The sequence below is a fragment of the Fistularia commersonii genome, chromosome 26 (assembly GCF_037954325.1).
Source record: "Fistularia commersonii isolate RoL2024-O1a breed Wild chromosome 26, RoL_Fcom_v1.0, whole genome shotgun sequence".
Lineage (NCBI taxonomy): Eukaryota > Metazoa > Chordata > Actinopteri > Syngnathiformes > Fistulariidae > Fistularia > Fistularia commersonii.
The window spans coordinates 8833466-8853328 of NC_141309.1; the positions used below are offsets into that span (position 1 = coordinate 8833466).

At 38.0% G+C, this 19863-nt stretch overlaps 1 protein-coding gene across 1 annotated transcript in view; it reads right to left on the reverse strand.

Moving 5' to 3' along the window:
* Positions 1–1354: 1354 nt before the first annotated feature.
* LOC147218500 (uncharacterized) overlaps positions 1355–19863 on the reverse strand; it is a 30527-nt gene continuing 12018 nt past the window's right edge. The window contains exons 2-16 of the mRNA XM_086173629.1: positions 14464–14519; positions 14144–14256; positions 13466–13540; positions 10067–10210; positions 7238–7315; positions 6968–7119; positions 6737–6791; positions 5681–5755; positions 5402–5507; positions 4115–4642; positions 2677–3066; positions 2497–2595; positions 2241–2374; positions 1755–1806; positions 1355–1641 (exon numbers count right to left, since the gene is read on the reverse strand). Of these exons, the coding sequence (XP_086029755.1) occupies positions 1505–1641; positions 1755–1806; positions 2241–2374; positions 2497–2595; positions 2677–3066; positions 4115–4642; positions 5402–5507; positions 5681–5755; positions 6737–6791; positions 6968–7119; positions 7238–7315; positions 10067–10210; positions 13466–13540; positions 14144–14256; positions 14464–14519 (2194 nt within the window). The 3' untranslated portion in view covers positions 1355–1504. The remainder of the gene's footprint in view (positions 1642–1754; positions 1807–2240; positions 2375–2496; positions 2596–2676; positions 3067–4114; positions 4643–5401; positions 5508–5680; positions 5756–6736; positions 6792–6967; positions 7120–7237; positions 7316–10066; positions 10211–13465; positions 13541–14143; positions 14257–14463; positions 14520–19863) is intronic.

Consider the following 19863-nt stretch of genomic DNA (forward strand, 5'->3'; position numbering starts at 1 on the left):
GCCAACAGCACAGCCAAGGCATGCAGAGTACACTTCATCGTATTTGACCCCAGTCAACCCCTTGAACACATGCTCCTTCCATCAGGCCGCGGCTACAGGTTGATAATGTGGAAGGAAGTTAAATTTAGTAAAAGTTTCATCCCAAGAGCAATATCCAAACTGAAGTGAACAGTTCATGGAAAAGATTGCATTACATTAAATATGTATATTTGTCTGGTGGCAGGTATTTGTTGTGATATTGCTGTTTTGCCTCTGTGTCCTTATGGCTGTAAGAATATGGATTTTTTTTTCTTTAAAAAAAAAAAAAAGCAGAAATAAACTAGTCTAATCTAATCTAAATGAAATAGTCAATGATGGTGTGTCACAAGATATATTAAATCCACCAACCCTGACTTTTTCATTTGAAAATGTATGTCACACATACAGTGGTAAAATATAAGAAATGTACTGCGCATTTAATAGTATGTAATATGTTTTCTTTATTATTTAAACAACTATAGTAGCAAGTTTTATTCCATTACATCATATATAATAAAGACCTTTTAAATGATATTGTAAATAAAAAAATGTCACTACAGGAGTGCATTATATTACCTTATATTTGAAAAAGACAATATTAAAGACAACGGGGGATAAAGAAATAACATTAACCTTTTGTGTTTGTAAAAGCTATTTATTTGTCAGCTGGGAGTAAAAAAACAAAACAAAAAAAAAAACGATCAAAAAGGAAATGAATCAAATAAGCACAAAACAGACATATAAGTATAGAAAATGAAATTATAGCTGATGTCTCTATACATCTGTATATACAGTGTAACATAAAAAGACACTACAGAGGATTAGAATTTTGAGAAAGATTGTGATATATCATCTGTTGACATTTTGCTACAATGACATTATAAGGAGAAGGAATGTAAGGAGTACAACATTGTCTCAGATAGTCAGGAACATACATGTGCTGGTTTAGTGCTTTTTTTTATACTTATGTATTACTGTGCTGTTTTTTTAGTGGGTTATATAATGAAAGACTGTCAGTAAAAAACAGTGCTATGAAATATTCTTGTACTAATATTTTAGCTCATGATGTACATTTTGAACAGGATTTAGTTCCTTTTTTATTTCTGGTTTATCGTATCTGAGGGAAAAGAGACAATTATTCACGAGAAAAAGTCTACAAGAGTTTGTGATGAGTTGTTAATGTGAGCTGATCCCTCCCACATTTATTCATTCAGTATCTCATGTGTATCTCAAGACGAAAAGAAGTGAATTTGAAAGAAAGATGTCTTAATCATAAGAAAAAATGTCTGTGTAGTGTCTGCATATTTGTTGGAATATAAATTTGTTTTGTTTGTTATGTTTTTAACCCCTTCAATATTAAGATACATTCATACTTTTATTTATGGTCCTTGGGGGGGTCTAAGAGAAGGGAAGATGGCATCCCTGAGAGAGTATTTGTGTGTGTGTTTTTTTTTTTTTTTGTTTGTTTTTTGGGGTTTTTTTTTGCCTATATGGTCTCCACATAATTGGCAGGGAATAAGCCTTGACGGCCATCTTTGTCCAATCCCCTCCACCAGGCTTTGTCCACGGTTTCCACGTCCCTAATGATGTCGCCAGGTTCAAAGGAGATCTCCGATTCATCCTCTAAAAGAACCAAGCGATAATATAGTGATAACCCTCTAATCAAATGGCATTACTGTAAGTGGTGGCACTTTATGCTCATAGGCAGGGTGATTATCCTCTAAATGTTGTCTTACCTGCTTGGTAGTCATAGAGAGCGCGGACACACATTTGTTGCTCAAGCAAAACCTGAAGTGAAGAAAATGTAACAGCAACTTCAATCACAAGTCAGACTAAATGGAAAAGATTATGAAATTACACTCATTTAAATCATTTTTATAATTGTAGGTTGAAGGTCATGGATTTTTTGGTCTTAATCTCAGAAACACCAAGGGGTGAAATGTATTTCATTTGTAATCATTTCAGTTCTAAGTACAGTATTCGGTCTTGAGATTCTACATCAAGGCAGCATAATTCAACAAATCTGCATAAAAATCTTAAGCCTCTGTTGAAATCAAAAATGTCACATTGTCCAAATAGGCAGGTCCAGCAAACATGTTTTTAGGATCTTGATCTTGAAACTTTTATGCGGCTTTCAAAAGTTCTTTCATGCTAGAAGATTGTTCATTACAACATTTACCAATGTGTGCGTTTTAATGAGCCTATAAATATAGGTACAGTACCTCGTGCCCATTGTTAGAGAACTCCTCTTCATTTTTCTCTGTTACATCATCTTTTTCTTCTGGGCTGTGTACGTCATAGCACAGTGCCAGGTCTGGGGAGGTGGTTTCAGTGTCAGATGGGCTTAGAGACCCCTCTGAGGAAACCCACAAGAAAATCATTAATTAAATCTCAACCAGCAAAGAGACATTACAACAATACATATGGTATAATATATTGAAATTGTGGATATATTTTAAGAGGGTGATATGATCAAACCTCTGCCATTATGTGCCTGTGTCCCATCTTCATTTGTGACACCATTGGTTGGCTGATCCACTGTCTCTTGTATAATTTTCAGACAAACCGATTCTGCATCTGTAACAATGGTTTTTGAAACTTTTTGACTCATGTATCCTTTATAAACATATTGAGTGCGTAGATCTAATAATATTCTACCTGTACATGCTGACTCTTCCTCTTTTTCTGAAAGCTCTGCAGGTTTAGAGGGAGTGTAATTCTCTCCATATTGGTCATTCTGTCCTCTATTTTCCTTTACTTCAGCTTTCTCTGGCACCACTTCCCCAGGTGCCTCGAGGGATTCACATTCAACGTCTTGTTCTGCTTTCTCCTCCCTCTCCTCCCGCTCATCCTTCTCCTCCACCTGCTCTTGCTCCTCAGCCTCAATAAGGACCGGCTCTGTAGTTAGGGCACACATCTGCGATTGTGTGTCAGCCTCCTCATTCTCTTCCATATCATCTTCCTCATCCACCTCAATCAGTACAGCTTGTGCTTTGTATCCAGTGTCTGAGACCAGCTCAGTTTGCACATGAATGCCTGTATGGAGGTCTGTCGATTGGAAACATCAAAACATGAAAAATGTAAACACAAGTGCAAATTATTCACATTTTATGTAGTTAAACTATAATAAACTCAGTTTCTTAATTATGTAAAAAAAAGAAAAAGCCAAACTTTATGGAGGCTCACTGCAGTCAAGCCTGTCATGACTCTTATTATGTGCGGTTAATTTAAGACTCCACAGGAATATCTAATATGACTGGGCAGTTAAAAAATAGCTCTTTGTAACAGGCCTCTGATTCATATGGTCCTTGGCTTCACTTAAAGTCTGGAATCTTGTGGAGTAGACTTGGCAAAAATAACCAAACAACTTAAACCTTCAATAAAGAAAACTAACAATAATAATGCAAACCGATTATTTGGCACACTTATAAAAAGTATGTAAAGTAGCAAAAGTTATGTGCGCCTCTTCACATTCCATTATCAATGGAAAAAGAGATTGGGTTGGTGCAATCATAACAATTTCTCTGTAGATCATAAACTGGAGCTAAAGTTAAACTACAATTACCACAACTTGGGTTTTATGCAACTGCCAGCTGGTCTAGTTGCAAGTTACATGTGCCCAGACTCTATACACTACAGGCTAAGAGGAATTAACTACGTTATGAGTTTTATGGCACATCCTAATGCATCATCATTCTCTCAAGATATGGCCTGAGATGATGTTGGGAAATGGCCACATAGCTTTGCAAAAGATGTCACCTGAAAAAATTACCTTTTACTTTGGTGATAAAATGCCATTGCATCATTTAAGTAAGAATTTTTTGAAGGTAATTATTATTATATGTTGAGTTGCGGTGACATTCAAACCTAAAAACATTTCATCCGTTATGTAAGGTTAAATTTGGGGCCAAATTTGAAAAACACCTCATGCATTAGTTTTTCAGCCGAAATCTTGTTCATGAGGGCACAGTGATCATGCGCCATGATGACAAAAATTCTTATGTGCAAATAAAGAAAACAAACATGCAATCAATAAAAAAATAAAAAAATGTGATAGACTATAATCCCAAAATGATTGTGTCCTTGGTCCACCCACCAGGATTAGTGAGGGGAATATCAGGAATTGGAGTCTGTGGAGGTAAATCAGGCTCAAAGGAGAAAGCGGAGTTCTCTGGCTGCGTTGGGGTATTTGGGGGTGAGGCAGGCGGACCCATCGAACGTGACTGAGGGGGGATGTGTTTTTCAATATTCGAGGACAGGGAAGCCAAGAGATCTGGAGAGGCTGGAGGAGCTGAAGGTTCTGTAGGTGATGGAGCTTTGGGCTTGACATTCAGCTGATCAATCTGGTTAGGGTTTGGGACAAAAGGCAGGGCTGAAACTTTAGGAGTAGGGGAGAGGGGTGATCCGGGTGGTGAAATAGGGATTCTTGGCCTTTGTGGAGAGTAGACGGGACGGAAATCAGGGCTTGTCGGAGGGGACGTGGCATGAAAAGGGGAGGGAGAAGCCCGGAAGTAGGGGGATACCAGCGGAGAACTGCGCGGAGAGGGCGCCATGTTCTCTTCTGCCTTAGAAAAGATGAAAGCTGTGTCTGTGAGGCTGCGCTGGTAGCGCCTTAATGGTTTGCCTGAAGAGAAGAAAAACAAAGAGAAGCACGGTGTAATTCAGGACAACACACTTGTGTTATTTGAGGTCATTAGGACCTCTGGATGCACAGTAGCTACATTTGAAGCAGCTCTAAGGACTATGTTCAGGGTTGCAATCAGATATTTGGCAAATAAAAGAGTTGTTGCTCCACCTACAGTGCAGCAAGATCACTGCACTAATTCCCTTAGATAAAGGTCACTGCAATCCAAAATTTTCATTTACTCAAAATATTTTAACTAATCAAAGTAAAATAAACATACTAAAGGGTAAAACCACTTGTGATTACATTATAATTTAGGTATCATCCATTGCACAGTGTATACGCTTACATTACTTTGAAGCATCTCAATGTAACATGACCATATCTGATGGTATCAAATATACCTGTGTTCACTGCAATCCTAAATGTGAAGTACAGGACTACATGATCAATTTTTGTGGATAGGGTGTGTAGTTGTAGTTCATTGCTGGTTGATATGACTATGCTGCAAATGAAGTGTTACTGAGATACATTTGAATTTGTAGTTATTGAGCCGTTGGCTTTCCGCTTTGTCTCAATGAGTGACCCCTTGTATGCACGCAGTGTCGCAGCATTGTTAAATGTTTTGTTTTTGACAATCATCATCTAAGTTAAAACCCCTGCTCCTTAGTCTGCATTGGGCTTTGTGCTTGTGCAAATCAAATATAGGTCTGAGGTTGACCCTTCTCTATGTTCAGAACTTTCAAATTGTATTCTTACCAGTTCTAGAGGATCCAGGGCTGGTTGGACTCTGTGATGTCGATGACAGCTGTCTAAAGAATTCCCTAGGGTTCATGGTGCGTTGGGAAACTAAAACTGCAGCCTCCTAGAGGTAAAACAATATCAGTATAGCATAAAAGTAAGAATTGATTTGAGGACTATCAATTTAATGTTAAGGATAAGAAATATAAATTCGTAACTTATGTCATATTATGATCACTCTTTCGAAATAAAATGTTATTATTTGCTTTGTTGTTGGTTAAGTTAATAATGACTTACTGCTGCTTTCTCTATGGACTCACTCCTTCTCAGACGAGCCCTCATATCGTCCTCATGTTCTCTCTGTTGCTTCTCCTGTTAGTGCAGAACCAGCGACTCATTTGAATATCTTAACACATATTTCAATTTATTTGTCTGACAATGTAATACAAATTACAAGTTGAATATCATGACAGAATACAGGAACTCTTGCTTGAATTTTTCATTGCATTGATTGACAGCCAGTACAGCATAGGATAAGCAACACATAATATATTCTGTTTAGCTATGGCAGTCACAATCGGACAAGATAATTTAAAAAAAAGACTGTAATTAGGTTTGCCCTGGCATAACCATGTCTGCTTTATCAAGTAATTTATATGCATGATGACCATTGAGCAAGTGAAAGTATTTAGTTATAGATAATTTATGACTCAACATGAAAAGACTATTTATAAATTAACAAACTGTTCACCCACTTTTGTGACTAAAGTCAGTTCACTGTTGTCTTTTTCAAAACCTATTAGAAATAAATTATTGATAGTTGGGTACTAAAATGCTCTTCTGTAGTTTTCACAATTTTCTTCTGTGAAGTAAACAAAAAATAGATATCTAATATGTTAATAATCGTGGTTGTCCGCATATGCCTTTTTAAAGCGAAATAGAATAATATACAATGGCTGACACAAAGTCTTTATTGTATCATAAAAAAAACCACATAGATAATAATAGATGAAACAATAAACACATAAATAAATACATAAATGTAATGTAATGTATCAGTAATAAGCATCCTTATTTCCAAATATGCAGATATAATGGATATTTGGTTGAGGATATACAGCTTGGCTCATATAAAAAAGTAGTGACTTAAAAGATTTGTATTTCTAATATCTGCGTATGTACAATTGTATGGAGCAAAAATTTGTAGCATCTGAACATTAATGAATAGATTGTCTCTGTGACTGTGTATTGAATTGTGATAAGCAGAACACTCTTGATTCTAACACCTTCCAGAGCTATATCTTTGAGTTAATTAATATCATCATTAATTACACAACTCATCTCCTCACTCACCCATCTGAGCTTCTCCTGTCTGTGTAGTTCTTCTTCTTTCTCTGCCTGTTTTCGTCTGCACATATGCACAACACAAAAAGTATTAGGTATAGATAGTTATGAATGTTACTTTTTATTACAAATGTTTGGGGCCAATTTGAAATGCTTTTTTGGAATGGGATTTCACGGAAAACATAAATTAATTAATTGATTACATGGTTCACAACCAGAGAAAAGCGGTATTGCACAAACCTCTGCTCCGCAATTATCTGAAGCTTCTCGTTCATTTTTCGGTCTCTTTCCTCTGCATCCTTTCGTTCTTTCAAAACTCTTTCTCTCTCAAGGCGCCGCCTCTCTTCTGCTGCACGTCTCCTCTCCTCATCCTTCCTCTGTTCTTCCTCACGCTAATTAACAATGAAAAGTATTGTTCGATGCATTACTTTTATGTAATCAGCATTTTCGCTTCAAAACAAAACTAAAGCATCCAACAAAGAACGCCCAGATGTGTCCAAGACTTCATACCTCTGCACGAGCCCAGAAGGAGTCTCTGTTTATTAGTCTCATCTCCATTGCAGCATTGGTTTTCCTATAGTTCGTTCCCTGTATCGATTATAAAATCAAGCAGAGCTATACATTATTCAACCTTTAATTATCCATTCTTTAAGAGTCCATTTCTTCTATACATACACTTGCATTTTTGAAATACAAATTAAAACAAAATTACAGAAGGCTGTAACTATATATATACACATATATATATATAGTGCTCAAAAAAATAAAGGGAACACTTGAACAACACAATGTAACTCCAAGTCAATCACACTTCTGTGAAATCATAGTGTCTACTCAGAAAGCAACACAGATTCATTTTGACTTGTTTTAAGGACATTACATCAAAGTTGGATCAGCCTGGAGTGTGTTTTTACACTTTAATTTTGAGTGTGATTCCTAATCCAGACCTCCATGGGTTAATACATTTGATTTCCATTGATCATTTTTGTGTGATTTTGTTGTCAGCACATTCAACTGTGTAAAGAGCAAAGTATTTCATGAGAATATTTCATTCATTTAGATCTAGGATGTGTTTTTTAAGTGTTCCCTTTATTTTTTTGAGCAGTGTATATATAACTTCTCCTGAAGGGCTTTTCCCTTCAGGGGTTACCAGCGCAATTCAACCTTCTCCATCTAACCCTGTTCTCTGTATCCTCCTCTCTCACACCAACTACCTTCATATCCTCTCTCACGACATCCATAAATCTCCTCTTTGGTCTTCCTTGAGACCTCCTGCCTGGCAGCTCCAATTCCAGCATTCGTCTACCAATATATTCACTATCCCTCCTCTGTACTGGGTGATATTCTTCTATCGCATAGTACCCCTGACATGTTTCTCCACCCATTCCAACCTCCTTGAACCCATCTCTTCACCTCTTCTCAACACTCTCCAATGCTCTGGACTGTTGATCCCAAGTACCTGAAACCCTGCAACTTCTTGATCTCCACTCCCTGTAGCCTCACCATTCCACCCAGATTCCTCTCATTCACACATATACTCTGTCTTGCTGCGACTTATCTTCATTCCTCTCCTTTCCAGCACATTCCTCAACTCTCTAGATTTTCCTCAACCTGCTCTCTGCTCTCACTATAGATCACAATGTCATCTGCAAACATCATGGTCGATCTAGATTGCTGTCTAACCTCATCTGTCAGTCTGTCCATCACAACTGCAAACAAGAAGGGGCCAAGAGCTGATCCCTGATGTAGTCCCACCTCCACTTTGAACTTCTCTGTTACCCCTACAGCACATCACACCACTTTCTTACAGCCTGCATACATGTCCTGCACCAGTCTAACATACTTCTCTGCCTCTTCAATATCTTCCTCACTTGACTTTTACTAATCTCTGCTACTTAGTCGGCTACAATAGTCACCGCTTCTACCCTCACCTCCCTTTTTTTCCTCATTCGTCCGCTCTTCAAAGTACTCTTTCCATCTTCCCATCACTCTTCTAGCACCCGTAAATACATTTCTCTCTCTATCCTTAATCACCTAGACCTGTTGTACATCCTTTCAATCTTTATCGCTCTGTTTCAACAAAATTGCCAGAACATTCTCGTCCTCCTTGCTGTCAAACCAAGCATACAAAGCATTGTATACCTTTGCTTTGCCTTCCCTACCTCTATCTTTACCTTACGCTGCATCTTCCTGTACTCCTGTCTGTTCTCTTCAGTCCCCTCAGTGGCCCACTTCTTCTTTGCTAACTGCTTGCTCTGTATATACTCCTGCACTTCCTCATTCCACCACCAAGTCTCCTTATCTACTTTCCTTCCATATGATACATCAAGTACTCTCCTACTTGTCTCCCTGATAACATTAGCCGTAGTTGTCCAATCATCTGGAAGCTCTTCCTGTCCACCCAGAGCCTTTCTCAACTCCTCCCTAAACATGCCTCCCTTTTCAGCTTCCACCACTTTGTCCTCTGCCCTGCCTTTGTCCTCTTGATCTTCTTTGTCCCCAGAGTCATCCTACAAACCACCATACTATGCTGTCTGGCTACTCTCACCTACAACTACTTTGCAGTCACTGATCTCTTTCAGGTTTCCTCATCTATACAAGATGTAGTCTACCTGCATGCTCTTAACTCTGCTCTTGTAAGTTACCCTATGTTCCTGTCTTTTCAGGAAAAAATGTTTACTACAGCCTTTCCATCCTTCTGCAAAATCTACCACCATCTGTCCCTCAGTGTATCCTGTATACAAAATCTGCCCATCACTTCTTCATCCCCTCTATTGCCTGCACCAACATGTCCTTGAAGTCTGCACCAATTACCACTCTCATCTATAGAGATATTGTGCATCACTTCATCTAACTCATTCCAGAACTTCTTCTCCTCAAACTCACATCCCACCTGCGGGGCATAGCAACACTGAGCATCACACTTTAAATTTCCAGTTTCAGATGCAAAAGTGTGTCTGACATTCAACAAACTCCTCCTTTCAAGATAACTCCATGTCCATTATACATACATACTGTACATATACATACATATTTTAATAGTATAATAATATTAATGCCCGCGCACACACACACACACACACACATACACACACACACACATATACACACACACACACACACACACACACACACACACATATACACAAACACACACACATATACACACACACACACACACACACACACACACATACACACACACACACACACACACACACACACACACACACACACACACACACACACACATACACACACACACACATATACACACACATACACACACATGAGTTTGGCTCCATCATGTGGTCATTTGAGGTAATGCGGGAAACTCACCACTATATCCTCTTTATCCACCGACCTGGAGCTCCGTCTTACCCACTGAGAAGGGCCATGGGCTTGGGACTTGCTGAGTTCATTTCTTATCTTCTCTTCTGTGACATCATCCACTTTAACAGCACTAATGAAGGCCTGTGCTTCCTGAAATATGGAGGCCAGGGAATTAAAATCGGTGATTAAATAATCCAACCTTGGATATTCAACAACACAGCCCACACAGTTTCATTCTGATTTGCAGTTACACAGACTCGTAGCCAAACAATTGTGCAACTGCTTCACTACGGGTATGGTGAAGAACAAAAGAAAGACGGGGAAGAAAACTTCCTTGGCTATAACAATTTATATTATGTATTGTGTTTACTAGTAACACACTAAAGAGGCACTGATTTTAAGTCAGAAACAGAGGTATAAGAATAGAGGGAGCTAATCACAAAATAATTTTCTATTAGCAAATAAGATTAGAGAAGACTTTTTAATGATTTATCAACCTCATATTTTCCGCATATAGATCTCTGAGGCCTGGTAAATCCCTGCCACAACACTATCAATGAGCAGGACATTCAATGTACCCTATAATGCCATGCATTGTAATACATACCAATGTATGTATCCATTGCCAACTGCACATTCTAAGAAGGCAAACAAGCAGTCATGCAGACGAGCGGCCACTTTTATGCACTTTTATATGTATGGTAACAAACGGGGCTACAATCAGCAATAGTATGCCACCAAGTACAAGTACAATAAAAATGACTATGTTTGCATACTGACAGAGGCAGCGCCTTGTGTGATTTGTTAAATACAAAAGCTGTAACACTGTCAGTACTGTTATAAACCACCAATCAAATTATACAGAGTACTCTGTATCTTCACACATTAATACAGGCAATGTTATGTGCTGTTTAAGACATTGTTAAGGCAGCTGTGTATAAGAGGGCTGACAGACAAGAATAATGAAATGAGCTTTATAAAGCTGTCAGATCAAGAGAAAAATTGGTTTCATGCACTTTGCATCCCTCTGAAAAGCTGTTAAGCTGGATTACATATGCAGTTTGTGGTGGTGTAATCGTGCCTGGATACACAATGGACATTTAATTCTGACTGCTCTGATAAAACAATATTGTATAATGCTAGCAGATTTACAGTTAGAAGTAGATGACACTGAGTAAGCAGTCAACTATTCTGTGCAAATATGCAAGTTGTAGTTAGCATTTTGAGTACAGTTATATAAAAAATATATTCCCTCACTCATCAAGATTGAGAGTAAATCTTACACTGTTAACAATATATAACTTGTAAAAAATGTTAATTCTCCCTTTTAAGGTGCTTCAAATATTTGTTGATGAATGTTAAAAATACTGCTCCAACCCTGTTCATAGTACATGCACTTCTTTTGTTACTATGTTAAGTGGCCCAGTAAGTTACCAAATAAGAAGGTTTCATTCAGTTATTATATCAGTGGAAAATGCAGAGAACAATGGAAACATCTGAATTCTATTCATATTCGTAACTTCAACACTGCAGAACGTAACACACCCAGATCTGCTGGCAGCAGACGCACCTTCACAAACCCCCTAGTAGTCATAGCCAGCTAAAACATGCAGCCAAGCAAACAGGGGGAATACAAAAGAACGGAAGACAGAAGGAAAAAGATAGAAAAAGAAAGTGAAGAAGGAAAGGGAGAAAGTTGCCCTTTTGCAACTTTATCAACCAAAAAAGACAAAAAAAGTTTTACTTCAATTCGTCATTTTAGATTTATAAGATTGCTTCTTTTGCCTCTTTTTATTGCAAAATAGAGTTATAGTGTTTAGCTATCCTAGATCGAGCATTGCATTGCAGCCTCCACCAAGTTATGACTGTAAGCAATGGGTGAATGAAATTATACGAAGCACTGATGTGCTATTTAATATGAAGGTGACAGTGGAAATGTTGAGTGATGGGAAAAGTGTTCAATTATTGCATATCCTCATTGGAAAACAGATGTTCGTGGTGTGTACGAAGGGGGTTTACCAAGGTCAATTGCACTGTAAAGACAGAGGGAGCAGCTTAGGAATACATGGCATTATCAACCTGGCCATCATTGATTTCAGCAGAGGTGAGACTTGCTTATCATTTATCAAATTTCACTAAAGTTTATAGTGTTTACACAGATAACCCAAGTCAAGACAGGCAGCGTTCCATCAAGAGATAACTGTGATCCCCCTTTACAATGTGCTATACTGTGCAGGACTGGTGCATGTGTTTGCTGAGGTTGGAGGTTGTAATTCTCCCACATATCACATAGTATATACATGTTTTCACTGGAGGTCCCTCTAGACCATACGATTATTTCCTGACTATTTTGAAATTTCTCATGGAAATAGATTTGAGCCCGAAAGCTTTTCTCACACACACACACACACACACACACACACACACACACACACACACACACACACACACACACACACACACACACACACACACACACACACACACACACACACACACACACACACACACACACACGGCATGGGCATAACAGTTGCACTCAAAGCCCCAGACTTAACATTCTCTGTTAAAAAACAGACGACAACAACAACAACAAACATTCCACAGATTCTATGGCCATTGGCTGGGTGATGTCTTTATATGGAAACAATTGAGCCTAGGGGTCAGCGAATATTTGCTTTGATTGAAATGCTAAATAGCCGAGGACACGTCCAGCAGGAGATGAGTCTATCAACTATGTCTCATTCATGAAAATGTATAATTACTGAGTCTTGATCATTTTTCTTCTAACACTCCTTCCACTTCCCCTCTGCTTCCTGTCTCCTCTGTCATCACTGGCCTTTATGTGACACGATTAACAATGGAGCCTTAAACACAAACTCCTTCCCTTCAAATTAAAATGGCATATAAATGGATCGTACACAAGACCAGCACAGAACTGAGACAGGAAGTAGACTGAAAGCAGGAAACTTGCAAAACAATGCAAGGTAAACTGATGTGTATAAATATAGAATGCAAATAAACAAAGCCTCTGGTACTAGCATTTTTTTTTTTTTCTGAAACCGTGTTTGTATTTTATTTTATTTCATGCCATTCAAAAGAGCCACAAAAGTAAAGTGATATAATTTCAAGATTCAAAACATATATTGTCATATGTACAGTGTACAAACGCTTTTACCTGTACACTTAGCTGTCCGCAGTGCATTTGGATATGTGTCGATAATTAATTAATAATCATTTATGTCAGATTTTGTTGCCTGTCCTTAATGTGCAGTCTCCTTCAAAAGGATTACTTTGGAAAGAGAGCTGATAGTAACAAAAAAACTAAATACATTAAATGTAAATTTAAATTGTTACCATCACATATTAATGTTCAGTGTTTACAAATAAGTAGATTTACAGAACCTTGAAGTAGTTTTTGATGACCGGAATATGGCGAGCACATTCTGTCCTGCGGTAGTCATCTACATTTTCACCAACCTGTAGACAAACACAGGATGCAGACATGGGCATTAGTATCATTCCTCTATCCTGAGGAGACTAAAATTAGAGGAAGAGGGGAGACTGAGGAACAATAGGAATGACAATGTTATAACTGAGACTAAGTCTTGTCTCATTATCACAAATCCATGGCAATGCTGGATTTTATAACAAAGCTGAAACTTTGGGGTTTGAGGGAACCTAATGCTTGATTTTTGAAATGAAAAAATATATACCCTTACTACTATATAAGATCAATGCCATCCACAAATGACTATTCATTGTGCTGTTTCGTATTTATTTTCTTAATCAAACGTTGCTTAGCTGTAAACAATAAAGTTTTATTCAGTGCATTTTAGACAAAGTTGGACGCTTAATTCACTGTGCTTGCGTTTAAGGATTTTCCCCAAAGAATTCATTAGGCTAATAGGTACTTTGATAAAACTGGATGCTAAGATGTTAAGCTTATTATGATGGTAAATGGTATGCTCTGCTATAAATTAGTTAAGGCTGGCAAGAACTTAAGCGCACTGTTGATAATGTGCTGGAATGTGTTTCCCCGTCATTAGTCTCTTTCCACGAGCCTTGTCTTTTTTTTCTTACCCAGGTGATCATGGCAATCCGGTGGCCTCCTGTTTCAGCACTTCCCACCCTGCAGAGTCCATATTGGGGCTTTGATATGTGGAACTTGCCTGCCAACTCTGCAACACCACCAACTGATATGTGAAGGACAGGAAGTGGATAGAAGGAGTAAGATATGAGGCGGGGGGGTGATAGCATAATTGTCCTCTCTAAACAGAAAACTGTGATAAGCCACTAACACAAGTCATTATTTCAGGCAGAGGCTAATGGTAATTATGGTGCTTAGGAATTTAAAAATGAGCATGTTTGACCAATACATTACATATGACAGCAAAACTTACCTCCCGAGTCAGCCAGTTTGAGCTTGTTGCTGACTCCATCATATGCAAACAATGCCCTGTGGACATAGAGACACATGCATAGGTCAGCATCAGGGCAAGCTGAAATTCTGAACTAAACTTCTTTTTTTTTTCTTCTAGACTGAAGACTGTCCAAAACATTAAGTCCAGCACGACCATGTGGACAACTGGGTTAGCCAGGTATTTAGCCATCCGCATACAAAGCAGACACACAAAGGCATGCAGACACAAGGGTAGATGTAATTACAAAGCATACGGTGTCATGTACATACCAAGCTCCCCTGCAGTACAAAACACGCGAGCCGCAGACACTTGTGGGAGTGCGCATGGCTTTTTCATGTGCACATTTGGCTTAAAAAGCTGCAATGATGGCATTTGTTTCATACATACATGATTCCAGAATGTGACAAATAAAGCTAGTTTATGTCAGATGTCAAGTGTTTTGACAATGAGCAGGTAAAAACCTGTTCCCCTGCAACCTTCAGTTCCTGAACTAAAAGTTCAGAAGGCAGTGTGGCAACTCAGTAACTCATGTGGAAAGGACTTAAAGGTAATTTATTGATTTGGCTGTTTGGGTAAGCTAAATCTCCATACACCACATAAATTCATTCATTGATAACTATAACTATAGTTATAGATATTTATTTTTTATATTTAACTAATTGTTCTACAAGTTTAAAGCACAAAAAAGGGAAATGTGTGTCTGACATGAAACAGGAGAACGAAAGAGATTATATGTTTTAGCCGCACAGCTGTGCATATGTGTGTTTATGTGTGTGTGTGTAGGTTTGTTGCCATGCCTGCGTGCACAAATATGTCTTTCCTTAACCAGAGTGTGTCAATACCATCTGGACCCGCTTTGTGAGCATGTAATGCCATGTGCAGCTATAACAACTGTTCCAAGGTAAGTGCTCTGGGTGTGCAGTGGATGTGGATGTGTGCCAAAAGTGGAATAGTGAGGATGAGACAGAAGGGAAAGGGTCTGAGTTTATAATACACAGCCTTTTACGAAAACAAAATATGCTGTATTTTGCAAAAATATACTTTAAAGAAATAAAACAAAATAAAATAAAATGGAGGTAATAAATGCATTCATCAAAAACAAATAAAAGAAGCAGGTACTCAAGCATAGCCTAGACTACACAGCTAATATCCTGATACAGTAATTCTCTGTGAGTCCAGAGAACAAATAGAAAAGTCAGTCTTAGTATATGTGTTATTTTGCTGAGAAAACAATTACCTTATTGATTGAAATATTGTGTAAGCTCCTTGTACAGATTGACAAGTGTTACAGGTCCTCAACTTCCCTATGTACTGACCAATTTAAAAAATATTTACTATGAAAACATATAAGTGCCAAATTTATGTGTTCACATAATTTATTCAAAGGATAAAGAACATAATAGAATTTTATTTAGTTGGGGGGGCGATACAGTTTAATAAAAAAATGAATTCAAATGAGGTACTGTGCAGAGTTTATAGCTACTGCTAATTTTCAACTCCTGTCCCCAGTTGGGCTTTTATATGTACGTTATCAAACAACACAGCAGAATTTAAATCAGGGGTCAGGAACGTTTTTAACTGGGAGAGCCATAAAAGACAAATATTTCGAAATATATTTCATTGAGAGCCTAATAGTATCTTAACGTTTAACAAATTAAATATGTCTTACTTTTAATGCGACCTCTGGTGCCGCGTGGATTTGTTAGAAGTGCTGACCGTTTCATCGATCCAATTTTAGCATTGCACATAAGTCATACCGTAGATCCAAATGTAAATTCCTCTGTCCACGCAGCCTGGAATCCACGGTAATCGTCGTTTTGTTTTCTTTTCGCCATCTGTTCCGTTACCAAGGTTGAAGCGGATAAACTAGTTGGCTATCTGATAAAATTGATTTCTTCACCTTTACAATGACCCGGACATGTTCGGAAGCCATTGGTTCCCGATCCGACCAACGGGTGACCCGTGAAATTAATCTTCAAAACTAATTTCTGTTTACTTTGAAACGACACAGTATTATGAAGAAATATCACACGTATTTTAAAATCAGTTCCAACCCCTTTTTTTTTTTTTTTTAACTCAAACTTGTCCGGGAGTCATATCCCGTCACCGGAGGAGCCATATATGGCTAGCAAGCTATAGGTTCCCGACCACTGTAACGTGTTGATCATTTAAATTTTAAATGATCAACATGTTAATAGTATGCCATTAAATAAAATAAAATTGTACAAACACAATCATCACTATAGACCTATAAATCATAAACACAATGAAACCACATCAAAATGTATGCAGTAAAAAAACACAAAACATATAATTCTTAAAACCATACAAGTCCTACCAATCAAATGCAGGAGATGCAGAGAGTTAATGGGAAAAGCTCTTTTTTTTTCCATTAGCCAGCACCTTACCTTTGCATTAACCGTTTTAAGTCAGCAATTGATTGAATTTCTTTCGGTGATGTGTTCCAGGGTGCACAGAAAATACGTATATGATTGCATTTTATAGTTTTTAAATGTTATTTATAATCATATTTTTCAATATAATTATAAAAAAAATAATATCTATGGAAAAAAATAACAACTTAAAAAATATCAGCATGGCTCATTGTATTGCAACAGCATCATAAATTGCTGCTAAAATATGTCAATGAATCTACTCTAGTTTAAGATTTAGAATTAAATCCATTGGCTGGAAAAAAAAAAAACCTTGATGCAGTGAGAGAGCTGTCATCCAGACCATTTAAAAAATATATCACCTTGACATTATGACAGCTGTCATCTGGATCATTCCTATAAATTTTCAGAGGCAGTCTAGTCAAAATATAAAGATAAAAAAAAGTTCACTAAGGCATTAGTCCTTTCAGCTTCCAGAGTGTAGATACCAGCCCACATCTACAGATTCTTGCTTTTCTACTCATTCCTAAAGGTCAGTGTTCACAAGTTGTCATGGTCAAAGGTCATCATGTCTCCGAGGGAGTCTTAATTACAAGGGCAAATTCTCCAACCAAAGTGAACAGGCTTGTACATGAGGTGGGTCATGGGAGACTTTTTGTTCAGTAAAAGCTTTTGCCACGATAGATACTTTGATATGATTGATTCTTTTCTTCCAGTGAATTTAATTCCTGACTTGGATACAAGGCTCTGGGGGTCATGAAATCTATTGAAACAGATCTGTTACAATGCTTTAGACCATTGACTAAAGGGCCATTTGTCATCTGTTTAATAACTACTCTACTGGGCATAAGTCTTCTAAATGCCCTCCCTGGTTATTTTTTGTCATTCTAGTATTTTTTTCTTTTTAAATGCAATATGAATACTTGAGTCATAGATATGATCCAGGTGCCACACAGTGTCAAATCTGTGCCAGTCCCTCCATTCCTCCCCCAAACAGAAGCCTATGAACTTTGATTCCTTTTTTATGCTGAAAGTGATTTCCTAAAGTGTAGAGCTAGATCACTCAGTCACTGAAATGCATATTTATATGAAAAAAAGTCAGAAAATGCTGATGGTCAAGCCAAGGATGGCAGCAATAAGGCTAAGGGAAGTTAGGTAAGAAGGCATTTTCCTCTCATCACTTTAGAAGAAGAAATACCTTTATTGTCACATTCGGTTATACATAAAGCACAAATTGCCCTGAATGATTGAGCAAGTGAATGGTTGTTTTTTGCCAGTATCCCCCGCGACCCTGAGTGCACAATAAACAGAAGAAGATGGATGGACAGATGAAGCCCATGTCAACATAGTTACACAAATCAACCTTACTTTTAAGCTGTTTATTTCCATATCAAAACCCATAAGTTTACAGCATCATGATCGTCGTGATTTCTATGGACCACTTTTGAGGGACTTCTCTTACAATATTCACTAACAGGGCAACTAACAGCGCCCCACTAGTTTGCACATATAGGTTTCTTGAGAGTTTCACTGGCTGATGAGAAAAACAGACTCATCTCTGTATTCCAGCCCACCGCCAAACTCTGCCAGTTATGACCTCAACTTTGAGAGAAGGGGAGGAGAGAAGAAGAAGGGAAGAAATAGAAGAGCATAGAGATGCAGGAATATAAAGTGATGCTATTATCTTCAGGGAGATAAAATAATGCTACCATGGTCGAGCTGTGAACAGATAAACAAGCTTACATTCCAAGATGTGAAAAAGAACATAAACGCAGACACAAGCCGATGTATACACAATACAACGTAAGCTCCGGCCAGTAACAATAGAAATGGTTTAGTTTGGACTCCCTAACTCCATGTAATACTGCCAAACATGCACACTGGACCATTTCAAGATGGATGTACTGAAAAGAGATGGTGAGTTTTTTGCAAAAGGACTCAATTGCCAACTTATCCAGGCATTCTGCGATAAATATTGAATCTTGGGAATTGTAAGGCATTTCCAGAATAGCAGTTCTTCATTATATGAAGGCTAATAAAAAAAACTGTCAATAAATGTACTGGTTCAGAGAACAAATTTTAAAAAGTGGAAAATTTACTCTTCACATTTGAAATTGTCAACTGTTTCACCTATTTCAATATCAACAATTTTGCATCAATAAATGGCACTTTTTTCAACTAACAGTACTTCTACTTGAGTAGATTATTTTGGGATGTTTTCCATTCCTGTGGCACCCCTCCTAAAATAAAACAATAGGACTTCTTCATAAACTTCGGTGTTTCAAACGTCTTATGCACTCCTGGCTTGTAAGTTGGTTTTACCTTCGCTAGCAGGGGAAATAGGCCACATTTCTAGTTATGCACGCTGTTACACTATGATGAGCTCCACACATAACGAATAACTGAAAACATGAGGAAAAGGAGGAGATACTGAAAGCTCTCACCTGGATTTAGTGTATTCATTAAACTCGCAATCAGACATCCAGCAGCATCGCCTCATTCTTTCACTCCCGCTGCTCTGCACAGGCTGTACACACATCCTCAGAGGTCAAACTGTTTCTCATTATATTTCAATGCTTTGGCTATGACAAGGCATTTACCAAGATTTAGGATCCTAACAGTGCAATCCAGTCACATTCCATGAAGTCAGTTGTCTTTCATTTGTATTCTCATTACATCTACGAGGACACATGCTTCTGTTCAACTCATTTTACTTACATATGTTACCCTACAGCCCCCCATCTACAGCCGCCACAATCCTGGTTTAGAGCTGACCAGGGCTTCCAGGACTATATTTAGCATGTCTCTTAGTCTGAGTAAGAGTGGGGAGCTCAGAGACATCCCCATAGCACACACCACTCATTTCCTCTCTCCAAACATGGGCAAAAGCCAGACTCAACTACTGAAAAGTCATTTTTCCCTTTGTCCAGCTTGTTAGTCATATAGAGTCCATGTGGCGACCTTGGTGGTACATGCATTCCTCTCT